The sequence below is a fragment of the Eriocheir sinensis genome, chromosome 16 (assembly GCF_024679095.1).
Source record: "Eriocheir sinensis breed Jianghai 21 chromosome 16, ASM2467909v1, whole genome shotgun sequence".
Lineage (NCBI taxonomy): Eukaryota > Metazoa > Arthropoda > Malacostraca > Decapoda > Varunidae > Eriocheir > Eriocheir sinensis.
Genome location: NC_066524.1, coordinates 14,411,661 through 14,429,160, shown reverse-complemented (window position 1 = coordinate 14,429,160; position 17,500 = coordinate 14,411,661). Strand labels below are relative to the sequence as shown.

The window sequence follows — 17,500 nt, the reverse complement described above, 5'->3', positions numbered from 1 at the left end:
ATAAACGAAAAAAATATAAGAAGAGCAAAAAATGTTAAGCTTTATTTATTTCACAAGCGGAGGAGGAGGAGGAGGAGGAGGTTACAAACGATAATGGTACTTGGGAGAAGATAGGCAGTGTCCACCAGAGAGAGAGAGAGAGAGAGAGAGAGAGAGAGAGAGAGAGAGAGAGAGAGGGAGAGGGAGAGGGAGAGAGGGGGGAGAGGTCTGTTGAAAGGGTGCTTGGGGGATAATGGTCCGAGTGTGTGTGTGTGTGTGTGTGTGTGTGTGTGTTTTGGTTCCCCTGCACGACTTGCTATAACGAGATGGAAAAGGAGGAGGAGGAGGAGGAGGAGGAGGAGGAGGAGGAGGAGGAGGAGAACTTTGAGAAGGACTAAGAGGAAGAAGAAGAGGAAGAGGCAGATTATGAGAGAAACTATGTATGTAATTGAAGGATAAAAAGAAGAGGAGGAGGAGGAGGAGGAAGAGGAGGAGGAGGAGGAAAGTAGTTGTAGTCGTAGGAGTGAAGGGTGAAGAAGAAAAAGAAGAGGAAGAAGAAAAGGAGATGACAGAAATATGATTAAAGGATTTCCACGAACAAGAGGAAAAAGAAGAGGAAGAGGAAGAGGAAGTGAGGAAGAGACAGTCTGTTGAAGGATGTTTTGAGGGAGCGAAGAGGGAGAGGAAATAAAGAGGAGGAAACGTACTAGAAAATAATGAGAGAGAGAGAGAGAGAGAGAGAGAGAGAGAGAGAGAGAGAGAGAGAGAGAGAGAGAGAGAGAGAGAGAGAGAGAGAGAGAGAGAGAGAGAGAGAGAGAGAGAGAGAGAGAGAGAGAGAGAGAGAGAGAGAGAGAGAGAGATTATGACAGGATGAAATGGAAAAAAAATAATGAAAGAAAGAGGGAGGAAACAAATGTCAGAGAGTGAGAGGGAGAGTGAAAGCAAGAGGAGGAGGAGGAGGAGGAGGAGGAGGAGGAGGAGAGTACAAAGAAGAAGAGTCAAGTTACAAATGAAAGATAAAAGAAAGACATAAAGGGAAGACTTAGAAGTAAATTGCAAGGGAACGAGGAGGAGGAGGAGGAGGAGGAGGAGGAGGAGGAGGAGGAGGAGGAGGAGGAGGAGGAGGAGGAGGAGGAGGAAAAACATTACAAGATGGTAAAAATAATGAAACACTTGATTAAACGCAATAAAAGAAGACGAGGAAGAAGAAGAATCCAAGATCAAATTAGTGAAGATAATTATAAGGAAGGAAGGAAGGAAGAAAGGAAGCAGAGAAAATATATAATAAACTGGTACATAAAGGAGATGAGAGGAGGAAATTGTGGAAGTGAGGAATAAAGGAAGGAAACTGAATAAGTGGAAAGATAAAGGAAGAGGAAAATAGAAGAAAAATAAGAAGAAAGAAAAGAAAGAAAGGAAAACAAAAAATAACTTACAACTTTTTTTTTACTCTTTAGATTCATACTCTTCTTTTTCTTTTTTCTCTTTTTCTTCTTCTTTTTCATCTTCCTCCTAATCATCACCATCTTCATTCTTTTTCATTCACTCTCCTTTTCATTCTTGTTCTTTATTATCCATCTTTCTCTTTGTTCTTTCTCATTCTCTCTTCATTCTTCCTTCCTTTCTTTTTTTACTCTAATATTTCTTCTCCCAACACTATTTCTCCTCCTCCGCCTCCTCCTCCTCCTCCTCCACTGATTCTAATACCACTACCATCACCATCACTACCACCACCACTTCTACTACTACTACTACTACTACTACTGATACTCACCTTCCACGTAGACAGTGAAATTGGCAGTGGCGGCCCCTAGATTTGACTCCGCCCTGCACGTGTACTGTCCGGCATCCATGGGTGAGACGCTGCGGAGATGGAACTGCTCTCCCCGCGTTTCCAGCCTTGCGCCATCCTAGAGTGGGGAGAAGGAGAAGGAGGAAGGGAAGGAGGAGAAGGAAGGAAAGTGAAGGGAGAAGAAGAATATAATGAAGGAACAGAGAAAGGGTAAGAATGACGAGTAGGGAAAGTATGGGGAGGAGTAGAAAATATATAAAGAGAGAAAAGGGAAGATGAGAATGAGGAGGAGAAATTAAAGTATAACAAAGAAAGAAAAGGGAGGAGAAGAATGAAGACGAAAGGGGAAGAAAGATAATGAGCAAGAACAGGAATAACAGTAAAAGAAGGAGGAGGTGAAGGGAAGAAAGTGAGAAGAGGAAAAGGAAATAGGAAAGAGAAAGAAAGAAACAGGATAAAAAAGAAGATATGCGAAGGAGAAAAGAAAGATAATGTAGAAGAAGAACGAAAATAAGAATAACAAGTAAAGAAGAAGAAGAGAGATGAGACAATCGGAAGAGGAGGAAGAGAAAAGAAAGAGGAAAAAGGAAATAAGAGTAGAATAGAGAGAAAGAGAGGAGTAAAAGGAGGTGGAGGAGGAAGAAAACAAGGATAATATTAGTTAACGCAATGAGATAGGTGTGTGTATACGGGTGTGTGTGTGCAGGTGTGTGTGCAGGTGTGTGTGTGTGTGTGTGTGTGTGTGTGTGTGTGTGTGCAGGTGTGGTCGAGGTGTGTAGAGTCGTTAATGGGCGGGCACAGGTGTGTTGGGGAAACGGCTGAAGGTGTGGAGCTGATAATTAACCTGTCGTGGAATCCAAAAGTGTCCAAAAACCTTATATATAAAAAAAGGTATCGGTTAATTTTTTGCCTTAAACATAGAAGTCTTTTTTTGCCTCCGTTTTTTTCATGTATTTATTTTTCTCCTTAAACATGTCCCTTTTTTTCTTTTTTTTGCGTCTCTTTCGTGTATGTGCGTATGTATGTGTATGTGTATGTATGTAAAATGGAGCTTGTTACGTTATTTTATTTTTTTCGTTCCAGTAAAAAAAAGTAGTTCAAGGGTAAGAGAGAAACGCGGTAAAAAATAACCGCTAGAAAAAAAAATCGCTTGAAAAAATATTAGATAGAAATAGAAGAGAAAATATTAATAGAAAGAAAAAAAATGTTACGTAAAAATAGCTTGAGAAAAAAAACACTAAAACTAATCGCTTGAAAAGAACTACAAACAAAAAAAAAAAGGAAAACGATAGAAAAATAAGATAGGAAAAAAATACTAGGAAAAAATAGAGGAAAAAAAGACAAAATAATACAAGAAAATGCCGCGAGGAAAAAAAACTGAAAAAATACTAGGAAAAAAAACAAGAAAAAACAAAATAATACAAAAAAAAATTCCACGCTGTAAAGAAAACGCAGGAGATAAAAGAACCACAACGACACCAATACTCAAACAAACAAACAAACGAGAGCATATATGTGCAAGGAAGACCCGCGTTTTGTTGCTGTCTGTAAGGAAAATGAAGCTCCCGGGTGTGCTGAGGTCTGGGTGCTGGGTGTCGTTGGCGGTGCTGAGTATACTGAGTGGTGTTGATGGTGGTGGTGGTGGTGGTGGGGATGGTGGTGGTGGTGGTGGTGGGGGTGGTGCTGGGGATGGTGGTGGTGGTGGGGTTGGTGGGGTTGGTGGTGATGGTATTGAAGGGAGAATATTGTGGCGGTGTTCTGCGCCATAAATGTGTGAGGGATGGGTGGTGTGGGCGTGTCTGGCTGGCGAGGAGCACCTTGCACCACCATCATCACCACCATCATCACCACCATCACCACCACCACCATCACCACTATCATCACCACTAACACAAACGTAACGCGAGCATTCATTCCATCACTCCCTTGCACACACACACACACACACACACACACACACACACACACACACACACACACACACACACACACACACACACACACACACACACACACACACACACACACACACACTCATCGTCTCCATTACACCTGCCCTCACCTTAATTACCTCATATTTACCTGGAACCCTCGTGAGATTATTAATGTATTCAGGTAATGCTTCCCCACCTTCCACCAGCTTCCACCTACCTCCACTTTCTGCATATGTACACTCACGCATTTCACACTTAAATCCACTTTTCTGTTAATGTACACTTTCTCATTTCCACTTAAATCAACATTATTTTCACTCATTTCCCCATTACTCATTTTTGTGTTACTGTACAGTTACTTACATTCACTTAAATCAACTTTCTTATCACTCATTTCCACTTTACTCATTTTTTTGTTAATGTACACTTACTGACATTCACTTAAATCCACTTTCCTTCCACGTTCTTTCCACATAATTCCACTTTCCGCAAATACACTTTTACTTTCGTCCACTTACATCTAGTTTTCACCCACTTAAACTCACCTACTTCATTATATATCCACTTTTCATCCATCTATCCTCACCTACTTCCACTTAAATCCACTTACTGATTCATCCCTTCAATTACGCCACACTTGCCCACCTCCCTCCCTACCTCATCCACGCACCCTTTCTCCCTCCCTCCTCCCATTACACCTCCCTCTTTACACATCTGTCCACCTATCTACCTCCCTATCTTCTCCCTACTCACCATCTCCCTTGCTCCTTCCTATCTATCTATCTATCGATCTAACTAAACAACTGTATCTCTATCTGTATCTATCTATCTATCTATCTATCTAACTTAACTAACTGATAACTAACTAAATAATCAACTATCTTTCTCACTCACTCACTAGCTTATCAACTCATTCACTCACTCACTCACTTATTCATTCATTTAACTATTTATCTATCTATCTATCTATCTACCCGTCCACCTACTTATCTACATCTATCTATCTACTCCCCTTCTACCTTCTCCTACCCTCCCCCTACACTTCTTATTACACACATTTTTACTTCCCTACCTCACACATCTCCCTCCATCACCCACACTTCACACCTGTACATACCTTCGACCAGGTGACCACAGGCTTAATGAGGCTCCTCGCGCGGCAGGTTAGCGTCAAGGTGTCCCCTCGACGCCTGTGTATGGGCACCTGCGGCGACACCTCCGTCAGGACAGGTTTGGTGAGGTTATCCAGCACCTCACCTTTACCTGGGCAGGGGGGTAGAGGACAGGTGTTAAGGGGGAGGTTAATTAAGGTGTTTTGTTTGTTAGGGTTACCTGGGGACATAATGTTTGTGGAGGGGAGGTTGACAGGAGAGGGGGAAGGAAAGAGGTGAGGGAAAGTGGAGAGAACGAGAGAGAGAATAAGGGGAACAGGAGAGAAGAGAAATGATTAGTAAAAACAAACAAAGATGAGCTATAGAAGAAGAATAAGGGAGAGAGAGAGAGAGAGAGAGAGAGAGAGAGAGAGAGAGAGAGAGAGAGAGAGAGAGAGAGAGAGAGAGAGAGAGAGAGAGAGAGAGAGAGAGAGAGAGAGAGAGAGAGAGAGAGAGAGAGAGAGAGAGAGAGTAGGGGTGGAGGTAGAGTTACAGCCTAACCAGGGGTCCATATTGGTGTGGAATGAAATGATTGCAGGTTAAATTTGCGCGCCATCATAACACGCCGATAAATAAGTTTGTGGAGCGGGAAGAGTCGGACAGATTGGCTCTTTTCAAGCGTGCGTGCGTGTGTGCGTGCGGCATTGAGTGCGAGGCCGCGACTCATTGCGTGCGTTTGTGTTACCTGAGTGAGGGGTGAAGTGGGTTAGTTAGGTAGGTGAAAAGGTGGGTAGGTAAGGAGTGAGGGTGTTAGTGTAGGGAGGACAGGGGAAAGGGAGAGGAAGGTAGGGAGGTATTAGGTAGGTAGGTAAGGAGGGTGTTAGGGTAGGGAGAATAAGGGGAAAGGAAGAGAAGAAGGTAGGGAGGTATATAGGTAGATAGGTAAGTAGATAGACTGATATGTAGGTAAGGAAGAAGGTAGATGGGAAGTATAGATAAGGAGGAAAAAGGGGAAGGGAGGTAGATAGTTTATAGACAGCAAAGGTAGGTAAATATGTAGGTAGGGAAAGGGAAGGAGATAGATGGGTAAGGAGAGGTAGGAAGGTATGTAGGCATAGATAGATGGATAGAAAGATAGGTAGGGAACGATAAAAGGAAGGAAGGAAGGAAGGAAACATTGATAGGTAAATTGATTAATAGGTAAGGAGAGGTATGGAGGTATGTAGGAATAGATAGATGGATAGAAAGAGAGGTAGGGAACGAAGGAAGGAAGGAAGGCAAGAGGGAAGGAAGGGAGGAAGGAGGGAAGGAAACATTGATAGGTAAATTGATTGATAGGTAGATGTCTGTGGGTAGGGAGAACGGAAGGTAAGCAGGCAGGCAGGTCAGTGATGGATGGGCAGGCAGGAAGAAGGGAGCAGGTTAGATTAATTAAGCTCAGGTGGTTAAACGAGGTTAGATGAGGTCAGATAAGGCTAACAAAGGGATAATTACACTCGGCCACATCAAACAAACACCACGGGCCGGGTCACGCCAGGTAAACCCTAATTAACCTGGACTAATAAAGATATGATTACGCTTCATCACTTTTTTCATCGCTTTTATGCAACACCTGCCTGACTAACACACTCACTCATTAACTAACCGACCGACTAACTGACTGACTGTATATCTATCTAAATCTATCTATCTAACTAAACAACTGTATTTATCTGTATGTCTATATATATATCTAGCTTAACTAACTAATAACTAACTAAATAACTATCTTTCTCTCTCACTCACTAACTTATCAACTGATTCACTCACTCACTCACTTATTCATTCATTTAACTATTTATCTATCTATCTATCTATCCACCTACTTATCTATTTCTATATCTATCCATCTAACTAACTTACTTTCACTCACTCACTCACTCACACACATACACCAGATAAGATCAGACAAACAGGTAGACAATCAGGTAACGCCAGGTGAGACAGGTGACACTCAGGTCCACTCACCCAAGACAATGAGCGAGGTGGAGGCGTTGGCGCGGCCGAACCCATTGACGCCCTTGCATGTGTAGACCCCCGCGTCCACGCCCCTCACGTTCTTGATCTTGAGCAGACGCTTCTTGGGCACGTATCTGTTCCACGTGTCTGTGATTCCGTCCCCGTCCTGGTGTGAGAGAGGGAGACGGAAGTTAGGTTGAGACGGAAGTTAGGTTGAGACGGAAGTTAGGTTGAGACGGAAGTTAGGTTGAGACGGAAGTTAGGTTGAGACGGAAGTTAATATGGAACGGAGTAAATGTAAAATGAAGTGGATAGGAGACGGAGTGAATATGAGACGGAGTGAATATGAGACGGAGTGAATATGAGACGGAGTGAATATGAGACGGAGTGAATATGAGACGGAGTGAATATGAGACGGAATGAGTAAGAGATGACGTAGATATGAGATGAAGTAGAAATGAGACGAAGTAGATATGAGATGGAGGTAAAAGTGAGACAGAGATAAAGGTGGGACTGAAATAAGTGAGAAAAAAAGTAAATATGAAAAAAAAGTAAGGGTGAGACGGAGTAAATATCAGACAAAAGTTAATATGAAACAGAAATTAAGGAAGTAAAGATAAGCATGTTAAGGGGAAACTGAGATACAAAAAAAAAAAAAAAAAAAGTGAGTTTATAAGATATGTGTGACAAAACTTGATGCCTAACCCTGTAAAGAAGAAAAGTTAAGTTTCTTACGTAAAAAAAAAAAAATAATAAAGGGCGACGGACAGAGTGTTTGACCCCTGATCAGCGTCACGTGACCTGCCCTGACCTCAGCTCTGGTATACCTTGATATAGACGGCTCAGCGCGCCTGTAATTTGCCTCGGCGCCAAAAAGTGTATAAAAATGGCGAGTAATTAGTTAGTGTGCTCGCTCTCCACAAGTAAGGGACGGAAGATGTCATTAGTATGCAAAGCCAATCATGAAGATAATGGTGAGCCTAATGATAATGGTGGAAAAAATGTATTCTCTCTCGTCTTTTATTTTTATTTCTGTTGTTGTTGTTTACACCTTGATTCTTTTTATCTTGACTCTACTTCTTTTTACCTTGACAAATTTTACTCCGTTTTTTTTTTTTTTTTTTATCCTGACCTTTTTTTTACTTTGCCTCTATTGGTTCTACTTTTGTCTTGAGTTTTTATTTTTTATTTTTCTTGACTTTAGCTCCGTTTTTTTTACTTGAGTTTTTACCTTGATATTTCTATTTTGCGGTCTTTTTTTGTTCCTTTTGTTTGTTCTGACCTTTGATCGAAAAGCGCGAAAGGTAAAATAAAAAAGAAGAAAAAGCAAAGGGAGGGGAAATGACTATAAAGGGAGGAAATAACAAAGGGAGGATAACTGACTAAAGGGAGGGAGATGTGGAGGGAGGCAATATGAAAGGAAGGATAACTGACTAAAGGGAGGGAGATGTGAAGGGAGCCAATAAGGAAGGGAGATTAACTGACCATAAAGGGAAGGTGAAGCAAAGAGAGGAAATAACAAAGGGAGGATAACTGACTATAAAGGGAGAGAGAAGTAAAGGGGAAAATAGCAAAGGGAGGATAACTGACTAAAGGGAGGGGGGATGGCAAAGGGAGGATAACTGACTAAAGGAGGGCTGAAATAAAGGGAGGGAAGAGCAAAGGGAGAATAACTGACTTTAAAGGGAGGGTGAAGTAAAAAGGGGAAATTTGCAAAGGGAGGGTAACTTGACTAATGGGAGAGGAGCAATAAAGGGAGGGAGTAGCAAAGGGAGGATAACTGACTAAAGGGAGGGAGAAGTAGGGAAGGGGGGATGGCAAAGGGAGGATAACTGACTTTAAAGGGAGGGTGAAGTAAAGAGGAGAAATAGCAAAAGGAGGATAACTGACTAAAGGGAGGGTGAAATAAAGGGAGGGTATAGCAAAGGGAGGATAACTGACTATAAAGGAAGAGAGAGGTAAAGGGAGGCAATAGCAAAGGGAGGATAACTAACTAATGGGAGAGGAACATTAAAGGGAGGGAATAGCAAAGGGAGGATAACTGACTAAAGGGAGGGAGAAGTAAGGGAGGGGTGGGTGGGCAAAGGGAGGATAACTGACTAAAGGGAGGGTGAAGTAAGGGAGGGGGGTGGGAAAAGGGAGGATAACTGACTAAAGGGAGGGAGAAGTAAAGGAGGGGAGGTGGGCAAAGGGAGGGTAACAGTGATGGGAAATAAATTAGCAATACAAGCCTTGAAAAAAACATTAATTATCCAGACAAAGAACCATTTATCCCCATCAAATCCCCCCCTCCCCCATCCCATCCCCCTCCCCCTTCCCATCCCCCCTTCCCCTTCCCCCTTCCCATCCCCCTTCCCTCTTTCTCTCATCCACCACCACCTCCATCACGATCAACGGAGGAAAAAAAAGACGAGAAAAAAATGGGAAATGAAAAAGGGTGACAACAAAAATTAATTACCCTTCTTTCCTGTTCCTTTTCTCCCCTTTCTCCACTTTCTTTTTCTCTTTCCTCCCCTTCCCCTTTCTCCCCCCTTCCCTCTCCCCTTTCATCCCTCCCTTCTCCTTTTCCCATTTACATTTTCCTTCCTTTCCCCATTTTCTCCCCTTCCCCTTTCCTCACCTTCCCCTTCTCCCCCCTTCCCTCTCCCCTTTCATCCCTCCCTTCTCCTTTTCCCATTTCCATTTCCTTCCTTTCCCCCTTTTCTCCCCTTCCCCTTTTCTCCCCTTCCCCTTTCCTCACCTTCCCCTTCTCCCCCCTTCCCTCTCCCCTTTCATCCCTCCCTTCTCCTTTTCCCATTTCCATTTTCTTCCTTTCCCCCTTTTCTCCCCTTCCCCTTTCCTCACCTTCCCCTTCTCCCCCTCCCTCCCTTTTCATCCCTCCCTTCTCCTTTTCCCATTTCCATGTTCTTCCTTCCCTTTCCCTTTCTCCCCTTCCCCTTTACTCACCTTCCCTTTCTCCCCTTCCCTCCCCTTTCATCCCTCCCTTCCTTTTCCCATTTCCATTTTCCTTCCTTTCCCCATTTTCTCCCCTTCCCCTTTTCTCACCTTCCCCTTTCCTCACCTTCCCTTCTCCCCTTCCTCTCCCCTTTCATCCCTCCCTTCTCTTTTTCCCATTTTCATTTTCCTTCCTTTCCCCCTCTCCCCATCCCCCTTTCCTCCTTTTCCTCTCTTCCCTCTCCCCATTCCTCCTCCCTTCCCCTCCACCTCAGCTCCACCACCACCACCACCCCCATTACCAGTACAAACATAATCCTTTCACCTCTATCCCTTCCCCTCTCCTTTATTTTTTCTCCCATTTCCCATCCCCTTTCTTTTTACCTCCCTTTTCCATCCTCTTCACCCTCACCACCACGACCATTAAATACACACACACAAAAAAAACAAGCAAAAAACGAAACCATGTAAATGAAAATGGGAAAGTAAAAACCGTAGACTTAGTGACCATAAATTTCTGTGCGCATTCCATCGTGCAATTGCGATAGAAAGACAAATAGACAGACAGACAGACAGACACACAGACAGACAGACGGGAAGATAGATACAAGCCCCCGTCCATATACCCGTAGCCTTGTTTTTGTGCTCTTGTGACATTTATCAGTAAAAAAAAAAAACAAAAAAAAAAACACGTAAATTTCCTCGTAAATATATAGCTTACGGCGTTAGTCAGGGAGGGAAAAAAAAGAAGATAGGGAGGCATAGAAAAAAGTGAATGACGGGATGGGAAAAGAATGGGTTGGGAACGGAAGGGTTAGGAATGGAATGGAAAGTGACGGGATGGGTGACGATGAGGGGAAATGGGGAGGGAAGAAATGGGAAGGAGAAGAAAGAGAAGGGCAAAGTTGGGATGGAAAAGGAAGGGGAAAGGAATGGATAAAGAAGGGATAGGAAGGGAGGAGAAGAGAAGTAAAGGAGAGGAATGGGAAACGAAGGGATGGGAAAGAATGGGTAGGAAAGGGAAGGTAAGGGAAAGGAAAGGAAAGGAAAAGAAAGGAAAATAAATGAAAACGAAGAGAAGGGAAGGGAAGGCAAGAGGAAGGGAAGGCAAAGGAAAGAAAGGGATGAAAAGGAAAAATAGTGTCTGTGCCCTTTGTGTGTGTGTGTGTGTGTGTGTGTGTGTGTGTGTGTGTGTGTGTGTGTGTGTGTGTGTGTGTCCGTGTGATGAATGGATGGGAAGGGAAGTTTGTCACTGTTCAACTCTGGATGGCGTAATGGTGGTGGTGGTGGTGGGGGGGGGGGTGATAGAAGTAGTAGTAGTAGTAGTGGTGGAGAATGGCAGTGTTAGTAGTAGTAGTAGTAGTAGTAGTAGTAGTAGTAGTAGTAGTTATGGTGATGTTTTTTTTTTCTTCTTTTTGTATGTGTTAATGAGCGCGTGATTAATGGCCCACACGTGATGGCGTTAATCTACCTCTTCGTCTTGCTCAGTACTCATAGGTGTGTTTGTTTGTGTGTGTGTCTGTTTTTGTTTGTTTGGATGTCACGGTGTTTTGTTTTGATGTTGTTTGGAATTGTTTGTAACTCCGCTGAAGGTACATTGTTTTGCCGTTTTTGTTTATGTCATTATTTGTTTACTTATTTATTTGTTGTTTGTTCATGTGTCTGTTAACTCATACTTTATTTTGCATACTTCCATCTTTGCTCTTGGAAGGGAAGGGAAGGGTTAGGAAGGGATGGGGAAGGAAGAGAAGGGAGGGGAAGGGATGGGAAAAGAATGGTGAGAAAGTGTTTGCATTGTGTGTGTGTGTGTGTGTGTGTGTGTGTGTGTGTGTGTGTGTGTGTGTGTGTGTGTGTGTGTGTGTGTGTGTGTGTGTGTGTGTGTTTACTTTCTGTACCTTTTTACTCTCCACAATATTTACCTGGACGCTCACCTGGTCTTCGCTCCTGCCTGCATTAAAGGTGATACATTGCCCGCCTCGGTACTGTTGCATAGCGTGTAATGGCGAGCTGTCTTTGTTTGCGCTAACTCTTTTACGCTCTTTTAATAACATTGCAACCCCCTCTTCCCCCTCCTCCTCACACCCTCTCTCCCCAACCGCCAGCCCAGCAACAGTCACTATAATCTAACCTGCATCCGCCAATAGAATTTACTTTACCCAACATCCACAAATGAGATATAACCTTTCCCAGCATCCACTAATAGAATCTACACTTCCCCAGCACCCACCAATAAGATCCAACCTTTCCCAGCATCAGTCAATGAGATCTGACCTTTCCCAGCATCCACCAATGATCAAAAATCTTCCCCAGCATCCACCAATGAGATCTAACCTTTCCCAGCATTCACCAGTGAGATTTAAACTTTCCCAGCATCCACCAATAAGATCTAACCTTTTCCAGCATCCACCAATAAGATCTAACCTTTCCCAGCATCCACCAATGAGATCTAACCTTCCCCAGCATCCACCAAAGAGATTTAACCTTTCCCAGCATCCATCAATAAGATCTAACCTTTCCCAGCATCCACCAGTGAGATTTAACCTTTCCCAGCATCCACCAATGAGATCTAACCTTTCCCAGCATCAACCAATGAGATTTATCTTTCCCAGCATCCACCAATGAGATCTAACCTTTCCCAGCATCTACTAATGATCTGTAATCTTTCCCAGCATCCACCAATGAGGTCTAATATTTCCCAACATCCACCAATAAGATTTTCCCTTTCCCAATATCCACCAGGAAATCCTAACTTTTCCCAGCATCCACCAATGAGATCTAACCTTTCCCAACATCCACCAATAAGATCTAACCTTTCTTAACATCCACCAATCACATTTAATCTTGAGTTGGCGAGGTGTGTTTCTGCTTCTTGATTGGCTCATACACTAACAGGGAAGAACGAGGGAGTTGTTAGGCTGTTTAAGCTGATTGGTTTCTTGTTTAAGTTGCTTGGTTTTGAGTGGTTTGGTTCAGTTAAATTGTTTGGTCTAAGTTGTTAGGTTCAGTTAAATTGCTTGGTCTGAGTTGTTTGCTTTTTGGGGTCAAGTCATTTTGTTTGTTTGACGTAAGAACGAATTGTTTGGTTTGGTTTCCCCGTTATTACTGGGTACTTCAAATTGGAGGCGAGTGTGTGAGGCTTTCTGTGGATTAACTGGTAATATTCGCTTGTGCCGGGAAGGTGGGGGAGGGGGGGAGGGGCCTGTCCGCCAAGTTAGTGTGAACGGCGTGTACCTAACCTGATTACACCGCCGCCAGACCCGGTAAACGCAATTGAACACGATTTTCCGTTTTACCTGTCCGTCCAAACAGGTAAACGGCCCGACCAGGTGACCTTAACTCGGCCCGCTAATGTACCTCACCTGTGCCTGTGTGTGTGTGTGTGTGTGTGTGTGTGTGTGTGTGTGTGTGTGTGTGTGTGTGTGTGTGTGTGTGTTTGTGTTTGTTATGAAGCACAGAATGAATGCCTAACGGGTGTCCTTCTGTGTCTGTGTGTGTGTGTGTGTGTGTGTGTGTGTGTGTGTGTGTGTGTGTGTGTGTGTGCGTGTGCGAGTACGTTGCGCCGGGAAAGAGAATATCTGAGAGAATACGAGTACCTGAGAGTGTTTACCTGAGAGAGAGAGAGAGAGAGAGAGAGAGAGAGAGAGAGAGAGAGAGAGAGAGAGAGAGAGAGAGAGAGAGAGAGAGAGAGAGAGAGAGAGAGAGAGAGAGAGAGAGAGAGAGAGAGAGAGAGAGAGAGAGCACCTTGGAGGATTGGAGCACCTGAGGGAAAATACCTGATGGAAAGAGGAAGAAGAAGAAGAGGAGGAGGAGGAGGAGAAGGAGGAGGAGGAGGAGGAGGAGGCTAAAAGGAGAATAGAGGAAGAAGATTGCGAAGAAGGAGGAAGGTAGGAAGGGAAAAGAAAAGAATGGGAAGGAAAAAGGTCGGGAAAGAAAGGAAGGAAGGGAGGCAGATTTTGGAAATGTAAAGGAGAGGACGGAAGTGAAGAAGGGAAGGAAGAGAAGGAGGGAGAAAGGAAGGAGGGCAAGTTCTGAAAATATTAAGAATGAAGAAAGAAGAGAAAGGGGTAGAGGAGATAGGATCGAATGCAGGCTTTGAAAATGATGAAAAGGAAGAAAAAAGGAACCGAGGAAAATAAGAGTAGATAGATAGATAGATAGTTTGATAGATAAGTAGAAAGATATTAAGGAAGGGAGGTTGAATTTGCACCATTGTTTTCTTTATCTATCTCAATCTCTTTCTTCCTTTCCTTCCCTTCTTACTTCGCAGTTTGACAGATGAAGAGAAAGATTGCAAGGGAGAAATGTTTAATCTGGGCCAATATTTTCTTGTCTATCTCTATCTCTTTCCCTCTCTCCTATCTTCTTCCTTCTCTCCTTCCCTGAATGATAAATAAACTACATAGAGAAGGATAAACGAAAACAAACCATTAAAACTACCTGACAAACTCCAATCACAGGTAGGAAAGATTAGAACTCGCCAGGTATTTTGATAGATGAGTTGATAGAGATTGAAACCGAGGCTCATTCATGCAACTGACTTTGAAAACATAAGTGAAAAAAGGAGAAAATAAATAAGTAAAGGGGAAAAGGCGAAAAATAATGAAAATGAGAGGAAAAAAGGCGAAAATAATTAAAATGAAAGGAAAAAAGGCGAAAAATAATGAAAATGAGAGAAAAAAAGGCGAAAAATAATGAAAATGAAAGGAAAAAAAGCGAAAAATAATGAAAATGAGAGGAAAAAAAGCGAAAAATAATGAAAATGAAAGGAAAAAAGGCGAAAAATAATGAAAATGAAAGGAAAAAAGGCGAAAAATAATGAAAATGAGAGGAAAAAAGGCGAAAAATAATGAAAATGAAAGGAAAAAAGGCGAAAAATAATGAAAATGAAAGGAAAAAAGGCGAAAAATAATGAAAATGAAAGGAAAAAAAAGCGAAAAAAGGTGAACTAAGAGAAAAAGGTGAAAAAAGATAGCAATGAAAGGGAGAAATGGCGATAAAAAGATGAAGGGCAAAAAGGAAAATGGGAAAAAGGGTGATACATAGACAGGTAGAAATAAAGATGGAAAGGAAAATGAATGAATGAAGGAAAGGAAAGGAAGAAAGAAATAGAGCTAGATAACAAAGCACCCAAATCACCTGTTCATCCAATCACAGGTAGGACAGGTAGGGCGGGACTGATTAGCACTCACCTTGTACCAATCGTAGAAGGCCTCGGGGTTGGCGGTGATCGGGCAGGTGAGGCGCACTAACTCTCCTTCCCGGTGGACGTGACTCGCCGGCCATTGACTGCTCACGTGCGGCTCACCTGGGCAGGGAAACACAGATGATTACAGGTGTGAAGGCTGGGTGGTTGAGGGAGGGAGTGAATGTGGTGGGAAGTGGTTTGTTAATTGCAGGTAAAACGAAATAATTACAGGTGTGAAGGCTGGGTGGTTTAGGGAGTGAGTGAAGGTGGTGGAAGGTGGTTTGTTATGACAGGTAAACCAAGATAACTACAGGTATGGAGACTGGGTGGTTTAGGAAGGGAGTGAAGGTGGTGGGAAGTGGTTTCTTGGGGACTGGTTTAAAAGATAGGTAAGAATAGGTAATGATAGGTGGAGAAAGGTGGACAAAGGTGATAACGAAAGGTAAGTTATGGGTACGTTATAAGTGCGCGTGGCCTCAGTGCATCTGTTTGGCTCTTGAGGTGAAAGTGAAGGATAAAAAGTGATGGGGTAAAGAAAAAGAAGGGAGTGTTAGGAAATGATAACTTAAACATAGGATGGAAGATGAAAACAAAAGAAAAAGGCGAGAATGTGGAATTAAATATGAAGAAGGCGGAAAAAGATGAAAATAGAAAGGTGAAAAATTAGTTAAACCAGATGAAAGGGCGAACAAATGATGAAAACAAAAGAAAAAGGCAAAAACGTGGAATTAAATGTGAAGAAAGCGAAAAACGATGAAAATACAAAGGAGAAAAAATAATTAGACCAGATGAAAGGGCAAAAAAAAATGATAAAAAATAGAAAAAAAGTCGAGAAAAAAGCAAAAAACAGAAAAAGATGAAACTAAATAAGGAAAAAGGCTCACAAAGACGAAGGATAAGAGGGAATAAGATGAAAGAAGGTCCAAAGGAAATGAGAAGCAAGGGAAAATAAGAGAGAAAAAGATGAAGGAAAAAAAGTCGAGAAAAAAAACCCAGAAAAAGGTGAAATAAAAGAAGAGAAAAAGGCTAACAAAAACGAAGTGTACGAGGGAATAAGAGGAAAGAAAGTCCAAAGAAAATGAGGAAGCACAGAAGTTAAGAGAGAAAAAGATGAGGAAGAAAGAAGATGAAGGAAAGGAGGAAGTAAAGAGGTAAAGGAGGGAGGGAGGGAAGGGAGGGAGGGATTAAGGAGGGTGGGAGAGTAGGATTAAGTAAGGATTTAAACTTGCTCGGGATTACCAGCCAGGAATTTAATGAGGGACTGAGAGAGGAAATCCTTGCCTGTGATGCCCTGGAGGAGGAGGAGGAGGAGGAAGAGGAGGAGAAGAAGGAGGAAGAAGAAGAAGAAGAAGAAAAATAGTGAAAGAAAGAAGGGATAAATAACCAGAACCAAGGAAGAACAACAGTAAGGAGGAGAGGAGGAAGAGGAGGAGGAAGAAGAAGAAGAAGAAGAAGAAGAAGAAGAAGAAGAAGAAGAAGAAGAAGAAGAAGAAGAAGAAAAATAGTGAAATAAAGAAAGGAAAAATAAGCAGAACCAAGAAAGAAAAACAGTAAGGAGAGGAAGATGAGGAAGAAGAAGAAGAAGAAGAAGAAGAAGAAGAAGAAGAAGAAGAAGAAGAAGAAGAAGAAGAAGAAGAAGAAAAACAATGAAAAAAAGAAGGGAAAAATAAACAGAACCGAGGAAGAAAAACAGTAAAAAGGAGAGGAGGAAAAGGAGAAAGAGGAAGAAGAGGAACAGGAGGGAGAAAACGAGGAGAAATACGCAAAAAAGAAGAACAGGAGGAAAAGGATAAAGAGGAAAAGTAAGCAGCAGAAAAAAATAAAAATAAATGAAGAAAAAATAACTAGGCTGAGGGAAGAAAAGAAGAGGAGAAGGAAAAGAAAAGAGGAGGAGGAGGAGGAAAGAGAAGATACAGAAGAGAGGAGAAGAGGAGGAAGAGTAAGAAGAGGAAATAATAGACAAAAGAAATAGATGAAAATAGAAGGAGGAAAAAAATAACTAGGATGAAGGAGACAAGGAAGAAAAGGAATATAAAAGAGGTGGGGGAGGAATACAGAAGCAAAGAGAAAGAGAGGAGGAGGAAGAGGAGGAGGAAGAGGTAAAAAATAAGACTGACGAGAAATATAAAAAAGAAAAAGGGAAAAAATAAGGACAAAGTAGGAGAAAGAAATACAGAAGAGGAGGAAAAGGAGGAAGGAGGAGGAGGAAAAAAGAAAAGGAGAGCAGAAGGAAAACGATGAAGAGGAAAAGAAAAAAAATATACGAGAAGGAAAAATTGATTAGTATGAAGGAAGAGAAGGTATACAGAGGAAGAGGAGGAAGAGGAAGAGGAAGAAGAGGAGGAGGAAGACAGGAAGAAAGGTGTGATTAGATTTTTAGCACACCTGAGGATATAAAATTACTTAAGACTCTCATTGAAAAGGTGTGAGAGGAGGTATTTTTTTTTCTCTCTCCCTCTAAAGGTGTGCTAAAAATAATAACCTCTCTCTCTCTCTCTCTCTCTCTCTCTCTCTCTCTCTCTCTTCTTTTCTTTCTTTGTCTCTTTCTTTTTTTCTGTTTTTGTCTGTCTTTCTTTTCTTTTTTATT

At 42.3% G+C, this 17,500-nt stretch overlaps 1 protein-coding gene across 1 annotated transcript in view; it reads right to left on the bottom strand.

Moving 5' to 3' along the window:
- The window catches only part of LOC126999337 (fibroblast growth factor receptor-like 1), a 139,858-nt gene that overhangs the window by 17,396 nt on the left and 104,962 nt on the right, over positions 1–17,500 (bottom strand). Inside the window, exons 4-7 of the mRNA XM_050861854.1 lie at positions 14,918–15,033; positions 6,804–6,960; positions 4,823–4,968; positions 1,754–1,889 (exon numbers count right to left, since the gene is read on the bottom strand). Coding sequence (XP_050717811.1) covers positions 1,754–1,889; positions 4,823–4,968; positions 6,804–6,960; positions 14,918–15,033 — 555 coding nt within the window. The remainder of the gene's footprint in view (positions 1–1,753; positions 1,890–4,822; positions 4,969–6,803; positions 6,961–14,917; positions 15,034–17,500) is intronic.